This window comes from Oxyura jamaicensis, chromosome 3, assembly GCF_011077185.1.
Source record: "Oxyura jamaicensis isolate SHBP4307 breed ruddy duck chromosome 3, BPBGC_Ojam_1.0, whole genome shotgun sequence".
Classification (NCBI taxonomy): Eukaryota; Metazoa; Chordata; class Aves; order Anseriformes; family Anatidae; genus Oxyura; species Oxyura jamaicensis.
Genome location: NC_048895.1, coordinates 86800784 through 86814621, shown reverse-complemented (window position 1 = coordinate 86814621; position 13838 = coordinate 86800784). Strand labels below are relative to the sequence as shown.

The following is a 13838-nucleotide window of genomic DNA, read 5'->3' as shown; positions in this document are numbered from 1 at the left end:
TACTTACCAGGTGTCCTCCAGGAAGAGATCTCCATTTACTGTGTAATGTAAAGATCACTGGAGTTGTTTCTGATTCCTTTTGCTTTCCCAGCACAAGGAAGACTAGCATTGCTTCAAAGGCAGAGAACTTATTCTTAAGACAGAAAGGACTGGCAATGTTATTCAAGAAAGAGCCTTTTAGCCAGCCTTTCAAGAGGCCACTTTCTGTAGGAGAACACTCACGACTTGAGGATTTGGAGATTAAAAGTAGAAAAAGGAGATAATTCAATGTTAGTGATGAGGTGTCAGGATTCAGATTACTAGGGATATAATTATTTGAGGAGGGAAAAGCACATCTCCCTTTAGACTAATCAACACGTCATCCTAAAGAACCAAACCAGCGGTTCTTGACCTCCTTTAAGGACAAATGAGCAACATTCCTTGCACAACTGCTCTTCCATGACACTTTTACCCTTTTTATCTGTTTAAGTGATAACAAGATAGCATGGTAAACCTATTCTAAGTCATAAGTATAATATTTTACACAGACACAGATTTGTAATAGTTTATGCCATAGTCTGAAGTATTGAACTTCATTGGCTTCATGTCAGAGTTTGATAAGGTTCTAGACTTCTTGTATAAGTAGCAAGAACTACCTCATTAAAACAGTCATCAAGCCGGTAGTGTAGATTGCAACAGTAAAAAATGGATTGATATCCAAGTCTATAAGAAATTCAGACCTGACCTTGTTAGGGAAATATTGATTTGCCAGATGGAAATGCAGCATATATCTCTAGAGGAAAGCAAAAGTATGGGGTTGTAATGTTTAAGAAAAAGGTCTACCAAACATTATATTATAAAAGGAAAAGAATGTTGAAAAAGGCAGAACACCAGTGACATGAAAGCTGTTTGGAAATCTAAACCTAAACCCCCACCATCTGAGTAACATACAGAAACTGTAATCCACTTAGTCACTTTGTACAGATGTGACAAAGCATGCAAAGACATTTCTCACTACAGCCAAAATGCAAAGTTTCCTCAAGCAAGAGAAAAGGTCTGCTCACAAGATTTAGTTTAAAGACTGCAGAATCAAGTGAATAGATACAAAATACAGATAAATAACAAAATTAACTGCAAGGGTCAGGTGCAGAAGTATATTCAAAGAAAGTTTAAAGTTTAGATGATGACAAATACAAGGAGACACATGGGAACTAAGTCCAGTCCTGACACTGTGAATTGAGGGTGAGATAAAACAATGAATTAGCAAAATAAGCACTGGTTATTTAAAACTTGGAGGTTTACATTGAGTGCCTAAGGAAAGGGTGTATGTCATGTACAGGATAATAATTTTGGTATCAAATCTGAACCAGACAGGAATTGGCTGATTGCACCACATGAAGATATGATCACAGGAAACAAATGTCTCACAGAGATATATGTATATGTTTTTAAGAGGATGTGGAAGGGTTTTGCTCTTCTCTTTTTCCAGGAGACCAAAATTCCAAAGCCTAGAAAAGATGATAGAAAAAGCTTTAAAAATGCTAAGCAAATGGCAGAATTTGTAAACATGAGATGTGGTATACTGGATTTCAAATTTTAATTATTGGAGCAAAAAGATGGACCAAGCTAACTTTTTCGCCGAACGTAGGAAGTTGAATAAAAATATTATAAATGAAGACTTGTACAAGTAACAGAAATGTCTGGTGAGATTACAGAAGCAAATAAATTCAGTAAACCAGATGCATAAGCAGGATTTTGACAGATTGGATAAAGTACGTTCCAAGTCCAATTTGCCAAAATTTACCAGTTGTCAGATAGCACTTTCTTGAAATTGCTTTCTGTATTTGGTACTGGAAACACTTCAGAGCACATAATCCCAGATGCCCAGAGGTCTCCCAGTTATCAAAATGTACATCGATATGCTTCTAGGGAAGATCCATTGAAGAGCTTTGGGAATATTTGGGAAAACTGCTTAAAGAACACAGCAAATATAATTTGCAGAATCTCTAGGTTTTATCAACTCTAAGCACACTAAGACCAAAGAATAAAAGAACAAATATCCCATCCCCCTCCACTTTATAGCATGTCAAATGTTCTCAGTTAATTCACATACATGTGTTCAGTCATAACAACTAGCCTAAGCCCCTTGCATCAATGCAAAATTAGCATGGATGCCAGAGGATTCAAAGACTGTGCTGTCTCTGGCACCCATACTACATATTTCTTTTGGACAGAGTGAAAGATATCAGATTCTTCACAAACATTTCAAAAGGAAGATCTGTGAGCTGTGTAGCTACAGAGACATGTGCTTGAACGTCTGCCTATAACATGTGACATCAGAAACTTGACTACAGCAGAAAAAAATGAGTGAAGAAAACACAAAGGAGATGCAAAGGCCTGGGTACAGCTGTACAGAGCTTCACTGCTTTCAATATGCAGATAATTTTAAAATTAAAATAAGACAATTAATTGCTGATACCTCACTATAAGGAAAGAAAACATGAACAAGCACAAGGCAAGATACAAAAATGCTTGGAAAGCAGAGAATTATTCTATAGTGTGAGTTCTATTAATACTGTCTCCATTCAGGAACTTTCTCAGAAACATTGTTGTACCTGACATAAACAAATGATCTGGAGCAAAGCAGTGGGTGTCAGTGAGAGGCACTGCAAAGCATGATATTTAAGACTGATGCTGTGTCTGGAAAAGAGTAGGATGGATGTGATGAACAGCAGAATCAGCATTTCCCATGGCCATTTTCCCAGTTTGAGAAAGAGTTTTTAGTTTTCACCAGGGTCTTTCTGGAAGAACCACATCCAGCAAAATTTAAGAACCAAAAGGAATATGTTTGCCCACACATGCGCTTGGATGGTAAGTGCAGTAATTTGCAGGTGCATTGGGGAAGGGTGCACTTTTGGCAATGGATCCTGGAGCTTCTGTGGCATTTGTTTCTGTGGCATTGCCAGCTCTCCTAGGGTTTCTGTCCTTTCTCTGTGGATGCAGAGGAAGGTTAGTGCAATTTCAGTGCTAGGAAATGGGTCTGCTATGGTAAATACTCTATAAGGGATGATGAAAAACGTAATTAAATGGTAGCTTCCTAATTCTGCTGAGTGTTTTTGCTACCTGATTCAAAACTGCTTTTGCTTGACATAGAAATTCTGGACTTTTTTCTATTGTAAGTGAGTAAAGAAACATGACTGATAGATGACATTTCAGGTAAAAATTACAAAAAGCTAAGAATGAATTGGATAGCAGAAATCCTATGTAATACGTGGCTAATTAAAGCTGAGCATAGACTGGAATTTTAATATTATGTCAATGTACTTGTAGCTATGTATTAAATTAAAAGACACAGAATTGATTTCTTAATAATCCTCTATTAATGTATAATCAACATGGGAAATCTTAATCATAATTTGAAAAAGCAAGTATTGTAAAAGTACCACATTCATTACAAAACTGATAAATGACAAAAAAGTGCATAAATTTAATTTTGTGCTTATTGGGTATTGCACTGGGAGCTGAACTGAAGTCTCTGGTTGTGATTTATATGCCACTAATAGGGTCTACTCTGGGTTATGTTTTCAGATTTATGGCTGCCTCTCTCACTCCTAAACTGCAGTTGGAGAGAATTAAAACATTAGTTCCTGAAGTGTATATATGCATTTGTAGATACACTTGTTACCTGTTTAGTTCAAAGATCTTCCCTTCTAACGCTGACGTAAGGATAAAACAAATGGATTCAAATTACATAATTATTTTGAATAACATATGCACATATTCATATGTACTGATTTTAATCTGGAAACTGGCCAGTATAACAGAAGCATCCATAGTCCTACAACAGCTTCTACAGCACAGCTATTATAAACCCACACCTTTCTCAGGTTTCTCTGAGACAGAGTACCATTGCACTACCCTTACCTCCCAACTGTGTCAGTGCAAAGTGGAGAGCCCAGCTCTGGTGCTCAGTGCTTTAAATCACTGGAGGGTTTGTTTGTTTGTTTGTTTGTTTGTTTTGCTTGAGAGAGGGGTGCAGAAGCTGAGGTGTTATGTTCTTCCTGTAACTGAATGAGAAAACACTCTTCTTCTTTTATTATGAATAATAAAGCATTGTTATTTGAATAGTATCACTATTAATCATGTGTCACCAGAATGAAATTTCAGCAGCTGGTGACATTCTTAAAACAGTCATCTGCAAATGAAAGAATGAAAAAAAGGTTAATTCTCCCTCTCTTCCAACTGGAAACACTGGACTCCGCTGTTTATGAATTTTCAGGGAAGAGGGGACAGTTCCTTAGCTGGTATCAGACAACATCGTCCTTCCTATTCCTCCTGTCGTGTTCACGTAAAGAGTCTGCTGAATTACACCAGATGAGTATGTGCAGTGCAGCTACACTACAGAGATGTCATCTTCAGTATGGAAGCACTTGTGGTCTGATTAAAGCTTATTTCAGAGGATTAATTTGATATGCTCAAGTTCCTGTTCTGGGCTGATAATGTCACTTATAGACCCAGTTCTCCTATGACCTGGCAGTCAGCTCTGTACTAAGTCTGCAGCTTTGCTGTCCTATTTCACTTGTCTTTGGAATATGTGATATCACAATTTCCATACAAGAAATATAATTAAAATAACAGCAGAGCTATTGTCTTGTGGCTAGATTTCTTGTATCCAAACCTCGGCTTATTCATGAATTTTTTTTTTAAAAAAAAAAAAAAGGAGCCTATAAGAACAGCTCAAAGTGCTCAACTTTCTAATCATGAAAATAACTCTAATTGCTTGAAATGATGGCCTACATCCAAGGCACCTGATTTCAGCAGCAGGAATGCAGCCAATTATTTTAAGTTCTAATAAGCAGTTATGTTAATGAACAAGGAAGCTATGATAAAAACAGTTTTTAGCTGTTTTAATGTTACAGTTAGGGAAATCTTTATCATCAAAAGCTACCTGAGAAGAATACTAATATTCACAATTTCATTGTCATTAGCACCCTAATTATATAGGAAAAAAAAATAAAAGTGCTCACTGTAGCTTCCGTGCACAAAGGTCCTGCAGGACTTTTTGCTAATAGAAACCTTGCTCTGGATGACCTCTTATTTTCCGTCCATCTACATAATCCTCATTGTCCCTGTGGCAGAGCAGCCAAGGCACATACAGATGTAAAAAATCTTCAGGAGCACACTGGCATCTGCATTCCTTATGTCAAAAGCAACTCAATCTTTTAAGCCCATGTGTTTTAGCCTTGCTTCTCTTGCATATGCATACCTCCATGTGACGATAGGAGCTGCATATGTAGAAATTTTTCAGAATGAGATCAGTCTGGGTGAACTGTGCTTTGAGAAGGAAAAAGACTTTTCCCTTTCTGAAGGGATCCACCAATGGATCTGCAGCATCAGTAATAGAGGGAGGGTAACTCAAAGCTTAAATATCCAGATAAGTAACAGCTGTGGTAACTGTGGAGCAGGGACAAAGGCAGTTGGGACTGGAAAAAGATGACAACATAGGGAAAAAAGAAGAAATGGTAAAGGCAAGGGCATCCTGAATGTTCCTGGTAATGTTAATAGGAAGGGAAGGTTTAGGTTGCCAGTAAATCTAAACTTGCTTATCAGTTCAAATTCAGCCTTGCTGAATTTTGAAGGCAGCCAAATTTATCAATAGTGGAGGATTTTCCCATTCTGTAGTAATAGTTGTTATTTTATATTTCATAAGTAATCCAAAATTAATGATATTGGATCATATTACGCGTAGGACAAACATAACTTGGAAGGTATCATTTCTACAGCAAGCCTACAAATCATATGGGGTCTAATGGTTTATTCCATTGCATGCCTTTTCAATTACGTTCTGATTTTTTGTTTCATTTGCTAAGGAACTACAACCAAGTTATTCAAAAGCCTAGATTTATGCTTCTGTTTCTAATAAGCCATTCCAGATGAAATTTAAAAGAAAAAAAAAAAAAAAAAAAAAAAAAACCTGATCTTATTTGGGTTGCATCCTCTCAATTTTTGTCCATGGAAAACCAAGAAACTCATGACAGTGCAGCTGCTATAGGAACAAATAATGTCATTCCCTGGCCTGAGTTAACCTTGACAGAGATTTGAATTTACATTGTGATTGAGTGCACTGATTACTAAAACACTACTTATTTCTCAGTGGTGTGGGACTCAATTTCTTATGGTTTCAACCTGAACCAATCCAAAATACAGCAAAACTGGCACATATACTGCCATGAAGTTTCTTTTTGAATGCATTCACATTTTCTAGGAAAGTTTTTTTTCCTGTAGATTTTATTCATGATATGTATTGCCTTTAAAATCAGTTGTTATTTGAGAAAGTAGGGGTGGCCAGGATATAAAAATCATTTTGGAATAACATTATTTCAGAAAGTGAAAAATAAGCATGAAATCCTATTTCCACTTTGTTCAGTGACTTTTCTGTTATTAAATCTTATACTGTATTTTAAAACCTCCCAAAGTTTGGTATGTGTGGAAGACATGCGGTATTTTTAAAATCAGAATTCCAGTGCACAGAGCCATATTTAAAGTACTTGAGCTCACTTACTGTAACTATAGCAGCTGTTTTAAAAATTTCCTTAATTAGTAGAAAATTCAGTTAATTTTAAGAGAATATCATTTTGCATAAATTTATAATGTATAATAAGTGGTAAATATTTTTCTTACAGAATGAACACAGACATTTCACATCATTTCTCCAAGAAAAATCTTATATTCTTCCCTCCCCCCCACACACACACACCAAAAAAATAAAAATAAAAATCTGAGAACGCTTTTGCTTTTCTTCCTCAGAACAGATATATCTCCATGAATTTTCACTTTGTGGTACATGTATATGTGTTTATGTGTGTGAGAGAGAGAGAAAAATAGAATTTCTGTCTCTGAGATGAGACCACGCAGTATAAGAGACTTTCAAACATGCTTTCAGCACATAAAGACTGTTCATCTTTGTATAACTGAGCAAGCATAGCAAATAATAATTGCTAATGGTAGTACAGATGACAACAAAGCTGCATAGCACTAATAGGAACCAGAATATTAAACTACCAAAAATTAACACTTTTCAATTTCTGTCAGCAGTTTTATGATACTAATTTAACTGCTTTGAAGCTGTAGAATAGTCTGTTGTGAGTAGTTAAGTGCTTTCCATTCTTGCCAGCTTTCCACTGGGAAGGTCTGATGGGGTCTAGGATATGACAGAGGATGCTCCTGCCAGTGTGGATTGGCTCCTGCACACAGCACTTCCCACACAGGCTGAAGGATGTCTGTGACATTTCAGAGTACTTACTGAGGAGTACTTACCTATGCATCTGTACACACAGTGTGTTTTCTAGGGAAACCAGAAATGTTAGTGAAATAAACTGTGATTTGATTTTAACAAGGAAAATATTTTATTGGAAGCAAAGGATGTTTTATGCTTTGCTATCCTCCCCTCCTCCAGTATCTCTTACCACTACCCCAACAAAGTATCTTCATCAAGAGAATCAGATGTCAAATGGCCTGGGTGCCTGCCAACAACCCCCATAAATTCAGAGACATCATCTAACGATGTGTAAACCAGATTTAACAATTCACGCTATAAAAGTGGTAGTTATACAACTAAAATACATATTCTTTTTTTTTTTTTTTTTTTTTCCAGTTCGCGTTTTGTCCATTTTATTCTTGGCCTACACAGAATTTCCTATGAGGAAATGTATGTCATGATAGCCAACTATTAAAAAATATTGTTACTATGTAGAGAACTTTTTCAGTTTTGCACATAATCCTTTCTAAGGTTGTGCCATAACTCAGTACATGGAATTAAAATGAAGTTTGCTGAAGTAGGATGAATAAAAAGAAAACCTTACACAATAACAATGTTTTTTCCATGTGTTCTTTTCTAACAAAAAAAAAAAAAAAAAAAAAAAAAAGACTATGACTAACATATTCTTTAGCTGCATTTTAGCAAAGGGATCTTTCTCTGCTTTTGTGGTTTATAAATTCAATATGGGATTTACAAAACTGGAAAAAGAAGATACCGATTAAGATCTAAAAACTTTTTTGATGCAATGCAGTTGTAAAAACTGACATGTTTTACTATGGAATACTGTGTTTTCAAATTGTTTTATGAAAGCAAAAAGCAAAAGCAAATTAAATTCACAATATGTCAATGTACTGCTGTTAATCACAAGCTTGTAAAGCACCACTGCATGGCAAAATATTAATGTCATTAGTTCAAGTAAAGTAATGCCTGAGTTGATGTATGTGACATCTACAGCCTTATTGGCTTCCAGATTTTTAGGGTCTCAGAGACTAAAAACATGCAAACTGTTTATTGGGGAAAAGTCAATATTGGATTGACCCTAGCCTTGCAAACATTCTTATTTTTAATTTACTTGCAATGTTTTGTTACTAGTGTTACACTAGTCCTTATCCTGTAGGAATAACAAGTTAATTGGCTGATAGGGACAGCTTTATCCTGAATGTGGGAATGTATTCAGCTGCCAAAGAAAATACAGCTTTTATCCTCTTCTCTTTGATGAACCGTGTAAGAACCTCCTTCAAATATTTTTCTCCTTTTGCTTAACACACAAATTTTTATTTCGTCATTTCAAAATGGTTAACTTTATGATGGCATCCTAGAAAAATATCTAAATTAAGTTAATAATTCTGTACCAGTATGTAAGTACTCTATCACTACATATTGTAGGGATTCAGATTTCCTTAAATTATAGAGCTGAACTGTACTCAAAGCTCTGTTGCTGAAATTCTGTTCAAATCACTGTTGAACTGATTTTTTTTCCAGTAACAACTGCATATATACAGATTGATGCTATTGAAAAGAACAGTCTTAAAGAAGATTCCAATGTAAAAGAAAAGCAAGCCAGGCAAATAAAGAAAGACTTTAGGATGTTTTCATTCACAAATTATTCAGGGGAAAATATACCTAGTGTGAATATTTGTTTACTGTATTACAAACAATTATGTACCCATTGTATGTAATTAAAGTTGCATGTATCTTAACCTACTTCTGGGAATAAATTGATTACCTAAATGCATCTTCATCATCTCAGTCAGTTCACCTGTATACTATTATTGTGGAGTACAATGAAGTTATATTTACCAAACATTCAGCCTTCAATATAAGAACTAATTTTATGGATGTGGATATATAACATATATCCTTCAATAGCTATGTAAACCACATCCTCAGTCCAAAGTCCAAAATTATTCAAAGTCCCTGGGTAATTTTGCTTTGTTATTGCATCTGTAGGATTCAGCCCTTCAACATTCCATACTTAGTAGCTGATTTTAACAGATATTTAATGTTACTCAGGTTAGACTTGGATGCTTCACCAGGAAGCTCTGTGGGATGTGTTTCCTCTGTAAATGTGTGGCCATGCTGGGGAGCAGGATCCCAGCATAGCTTTGGGATCTTCTGGTGATAAAGATGGATCGCTAGACGCACACAGTGGTCATAAGTTTCTTGATGTTTCCATGTTGGTTATCAATAAAAGGTATTTTTCTTATTTGTCTTTTCCAGGAATTTGTCATGATTGTTGTCTTTGGTTTGGAATTTATTATTCGTATTTGGTCTGCTGGATGCTGTTGTCGATATCGAGGATGGCAAGGAAGGCTGCGCTTTGCAAGGAAACCATTCTGTGTTATAGGTGAGTGTCCAAACTCTAGTTTAAGAAAAAAAAAAAAAAAAAAAAAAAAACCTGCCCCCTCCCCCTTCTATTTTACTTCTAAATGAGAACCAGTAGAACCAGATTCTGTTTAAAGTAACCAGGTGTAAATCCAGAATAGTTGTGTGTCAACTGTCATCTGACCAAGGCTTCTCTAGATATAAAAGCACAATGTTCCTAAGTACCAGTCAGCACGTTTCTTATGTTCTCCAGAAGCCAATTTCCTATGCATGTCATATAGCTGGCATCATGTGTACTGGAAGAATGAAAGGTTGAGAGTTGATCTCACTAAAAATCACAGGAGCTGTATGCATTTAATGACCACAAATACAAGATATCTTTTATATGCATGCAAACATACCATGCACATACGTGCATAAATTACGTATTCTCTTTATTTAAATTTCCGTGACTACAGATATCTACACTTCGTTAAATTTAAAAACCTTCCTAGAAACATATATCATACCGTTTTCTGACAACATCATGATTCCTCCATATCCTCTGCAGAGGATATATTTCTACAATGATTCTGAGAGTCTCTTCCTCCCCTTCTTTGCTCTAGAAATTCATTCTTTAAATGATGAATAGGCCCACAACCCCTCAAAGCCCTATTTTTAAAAAGAATCTGCAGGATATTGGTTTCCCAATAAAGGCAGAAATCAAGAATGGCTAAGCAAATTAATCTGATAATTTATTGCTTTTCTAATGGTTTGGAGCAAAGCTTTTTACAGAATTTTTTTTTACAGAACTTCAGGATCTCAGCCTCCCACCTTGTCTCTCAATCTCTTTCCTCTCTTCTGCCTTTAATTTATTTGCTTGTATCTTATATTAATTTATAGATCAACTGGGACAGGAAACATGTTTTCCCACACATCTATAAAGCAGCTGGCACAACTGAGTCACATAAGCAGTTATGCATACAGGTCTCGGTGTAAACAGTGAATAACAATAACATCATGGAGGTGAATGCAGTCCTGGTCTACACAGTTCCTAGTGATGTAGCAGATGAGAGTGTTGGTTAGGGCAGGGGTTTAAAACAAGCTTTTGCCTCCTGCCTCATTCCCTGGTAAATCCTCACTTTGCCTCACTGAGAAAATCCTGCTGTGGAGCAAGGGGTTTTAGCAAGAAGTGCATGAGTAGGTGGAAAGACATCACAGGCTGTCTCAGCCCCATCTAACCTATTTTATGAGACTGGGAGAGGAACAACTATCAGGGCTTGTTCTGTTCAGGCAGCAGGGGGGATGCAAAAGAAGTATCTTACCCAGGTCCATCAGGCATCAGGTTTCACACATTTGCCCTAAGGTTGCCAAGCCCAGCTGAAAGAACATGGTAAAGAAATTCAAAAATCTTCCCAGCTTTTACTAGGCCACCTGTCAAGGGAAACCTAGAAATTCAGCTATTCATTTTCCATGGCACCAGCAAACATGGCAACCCTCCTTAATCAGATTTAGTTACTTCAGGATTTTGTGACGCACCTGAAACTTTGCATCAGTCAGTTTTTTTCAGCACACAATTGCAAGAAAACAACAGAGTGTTAATTTAGCAAAATTAATCTACTTTGGCCATGTAGAAGTTACTAGAAATATATAAGGTGTTAACTCCAAGGACAAGTGAATGAAAGGGTTCTTCTTTACTCAAAGCTCTACATGCAATCATAGAGTGACTGATCCATTTTTTCCTCTTTCCTTTGAACCGCTACCATATGAATTTTCACAAATTCAGCTATTTGTAAAATAGTTTAGGCAGGTCTCCTGGCATAGGCTGCAGTGAATGGTAGGGTTTACTTCACTTGATTGTAGGTTTGCCTCCTTGTTCTGTAGCTTGCTCTTCTTGTTGCACCTATGTTCATATAGATGATCCCTAGCTGTAAAAACATCTTCCTTCCAGAAGTTTAGGGCTGGAGTACTTGTCCTGTGAGGAGGGGCTGAGGGACCTGGGTTTGTTCAGCCTAGGAGAAGAGATGGCTTCAGGAGAAATGCAGTGAACTCAATGCTACGCTCTTAAGAGCACATGGCCAGTTTGGACCTATTACTTTTTGTGTATTTGTTTAATTATTTACTTACACATCTGTTCACTTATTCTTTCTATTTATTGTTACAATGAAAAAATAACATTTTAGAAGAATTAGTCTGTTCGATATTAATTATTTTTGCTATATATCTCCAGGAGATCTGTTCTCTGATTATTTTTGTGATCAAACACAAATCACATAGAGGAATGGCCTAACAGCTAGAAATAATAAACCTGAGGATTGCCTCAAGGGTCACATTCAGAAAGCCTTTATTTTTTTCCATTAATAACTTAATAACCAGAAAAGTAGTATTCAGGGCCAAAGCTCTGTGCTTAACATTAGTATGTCTACAGTGTCACTACCCTGACAGATTAGTTCATCAACAACTCTGTATGCTACAGGGTTAGTGAAGATATGTATCAAATTATTTGCTAGTTTTGTTCCCTTGTTCCACATTTCTGTAAAAATGGGAATAATGATGTAGTATTAAACCTTGATTTGTATTTTCTTCTGTCAGGAGTTACCTGCCATACCTCATTTTCTTTGATGGTGTATGAGCTTGTATACATAATGTATAAAGCATAAAACACTTTCCCAGGAATATTCATGTACTTAAAGATGTGTTTACTTCTTTAAATCCTAAATTTCCCAGGCATATCAGTCTGAAGCTTGGATGTTAGCACTGCAGAGCACTGTTGCTGTGTCATACTGTGCAGAAGCACAGCAATCAAGGCACCTCATTTCCCAGCTGCTGCCTACAGAGTCCCTGGGACTCTGATGCCCAGGAAGAATTCTGCGTATGGCTATGCCTTAGAGGAGCTGTGCTCCCTGAAGATCACCAATATAAAAGATAGGTTACTATTTTTAGGTGTCTTTGTGCACATCATTTGTGAACTCATGGAAGTAAATATTCATTTATTTGTGTTATAAATAAGGTTTGTGTTTATAAATATTTTTTTAAATAAAATTATAAATAAGTATTTGTGTTATAGATAAGATCCAGAGGTAAATCCTATCTGAACCTTGGTACTAACTACCATACCTAAGTACCTATCTTGATATTCAGTGGGGGAAGGGGTTAATCCGTAGATTTGTTTTGGACGATTTCCCAGTCTTCTCATTGTGTTTCTTGTATCAGCTTTCCCTTCTGCCTTGCCCTTCAGTCACCCAGTTTCACTGAAATATCTCACTCATGCTGCTGACATCAGCTGATCAGTTAATATTTTGTATAACCCTTTGAAAAAAGCTTTTAAATGCCTTTTCTGAGAATGGCCCTTATAGGCACCAATATAGCAAATGTCCCATGGTACATCTGGTAGCAAGCAGCAATCATGTACCTGGCTCCACTCCGATTATCCTTCATGATTTTTGCTGATTTACAATCATCAAAATTGGAGATCTAGTTGTGGTTCAGTAGTCTGTCCTATCTCAGTATTTTGCAATCAGAATGCTCCAGAAAAGGGCTTCCCATAGCATAGGAGGTAATCAGAGTAGTTTTTCCAGTCAAAACATTTGTTTTTTCTGCTGTTTTTATCTTCTGTACTAAATTCACTTTAACTTTAACTGTACAGTGTTCATGTTTTGCTGGTTTCTGAGAAGCCTGCAGTCCTGTGCATTGACAGCAAACTGCCTTGATTCCCTTCTTAGTTTATAACAGTATTTACTTAGCAAACCCTGTCTTTCTCATTAACTTCTGGCTGTTATGAGCTCTATTGCGTGTAGTTTAAGCGCAAGGTAGCTCTTCTTTACCTTACATAGTACTTTCTTGTCTTCAATAGCAATTCAGTTGCTCTTCCACCATTGCTGTCTGTCTATGTTTTGGAAAAAAAAATCTCAAGTCCATCCATTTAGCTGGAAGAACTTGAGCACAGAATGTTAGTGCCTAAATGTTATGCAAATTCTCAATTTAATTTTGGGTTTTGAAACTATAATTTCAGAATCTTCTCAGAATCTTAAATTTGAGACAACATCTAGCAGTATAACATTTTTTCCAGGGTAAGTAGACTTACTGATGGTCAAGCCTAGTGAAACGTTTCGTGGATTTCAGTAACTCCATTAGTAGTTTTCCCACAGCTGCTTCTATTTTACCGCTTGTCAAGCTATAGCGTGATGGAAATGTCACAAGTTCAAATTCTGTTGAGGCTGCAGAATGAGCAAATTCC

The 13838-nt window shown here is 36.4% G+C and overlaps 1 protein-coding gene across 4 annotated transcripts in view; it reads left to right on the top strand.

The window, feature by feature from the left end:
* KCNQ5 (potassium voltage-gated channel subfamily Q member 5) overlaps positions 1 to 13838 on the top strand; it is a 291704-nt gene that overhangs the window by 209866 nt on the left and 68000 nt on the right. For all 4 annotated transcript variants that reach the window (XM_035322817.1, XM_035322818.1, XM_035322820.1 and 1 more), the window contains exon 3: positions 9518 to 9644. In XM_035322817.1, the coding sequence (XP_035178708.1) occupies positions 9518 to 9644 (127 nt within the window). The remainder of the gene's footprint in view (positions 1 to 9517; positions 9645 to 13838) is intronic.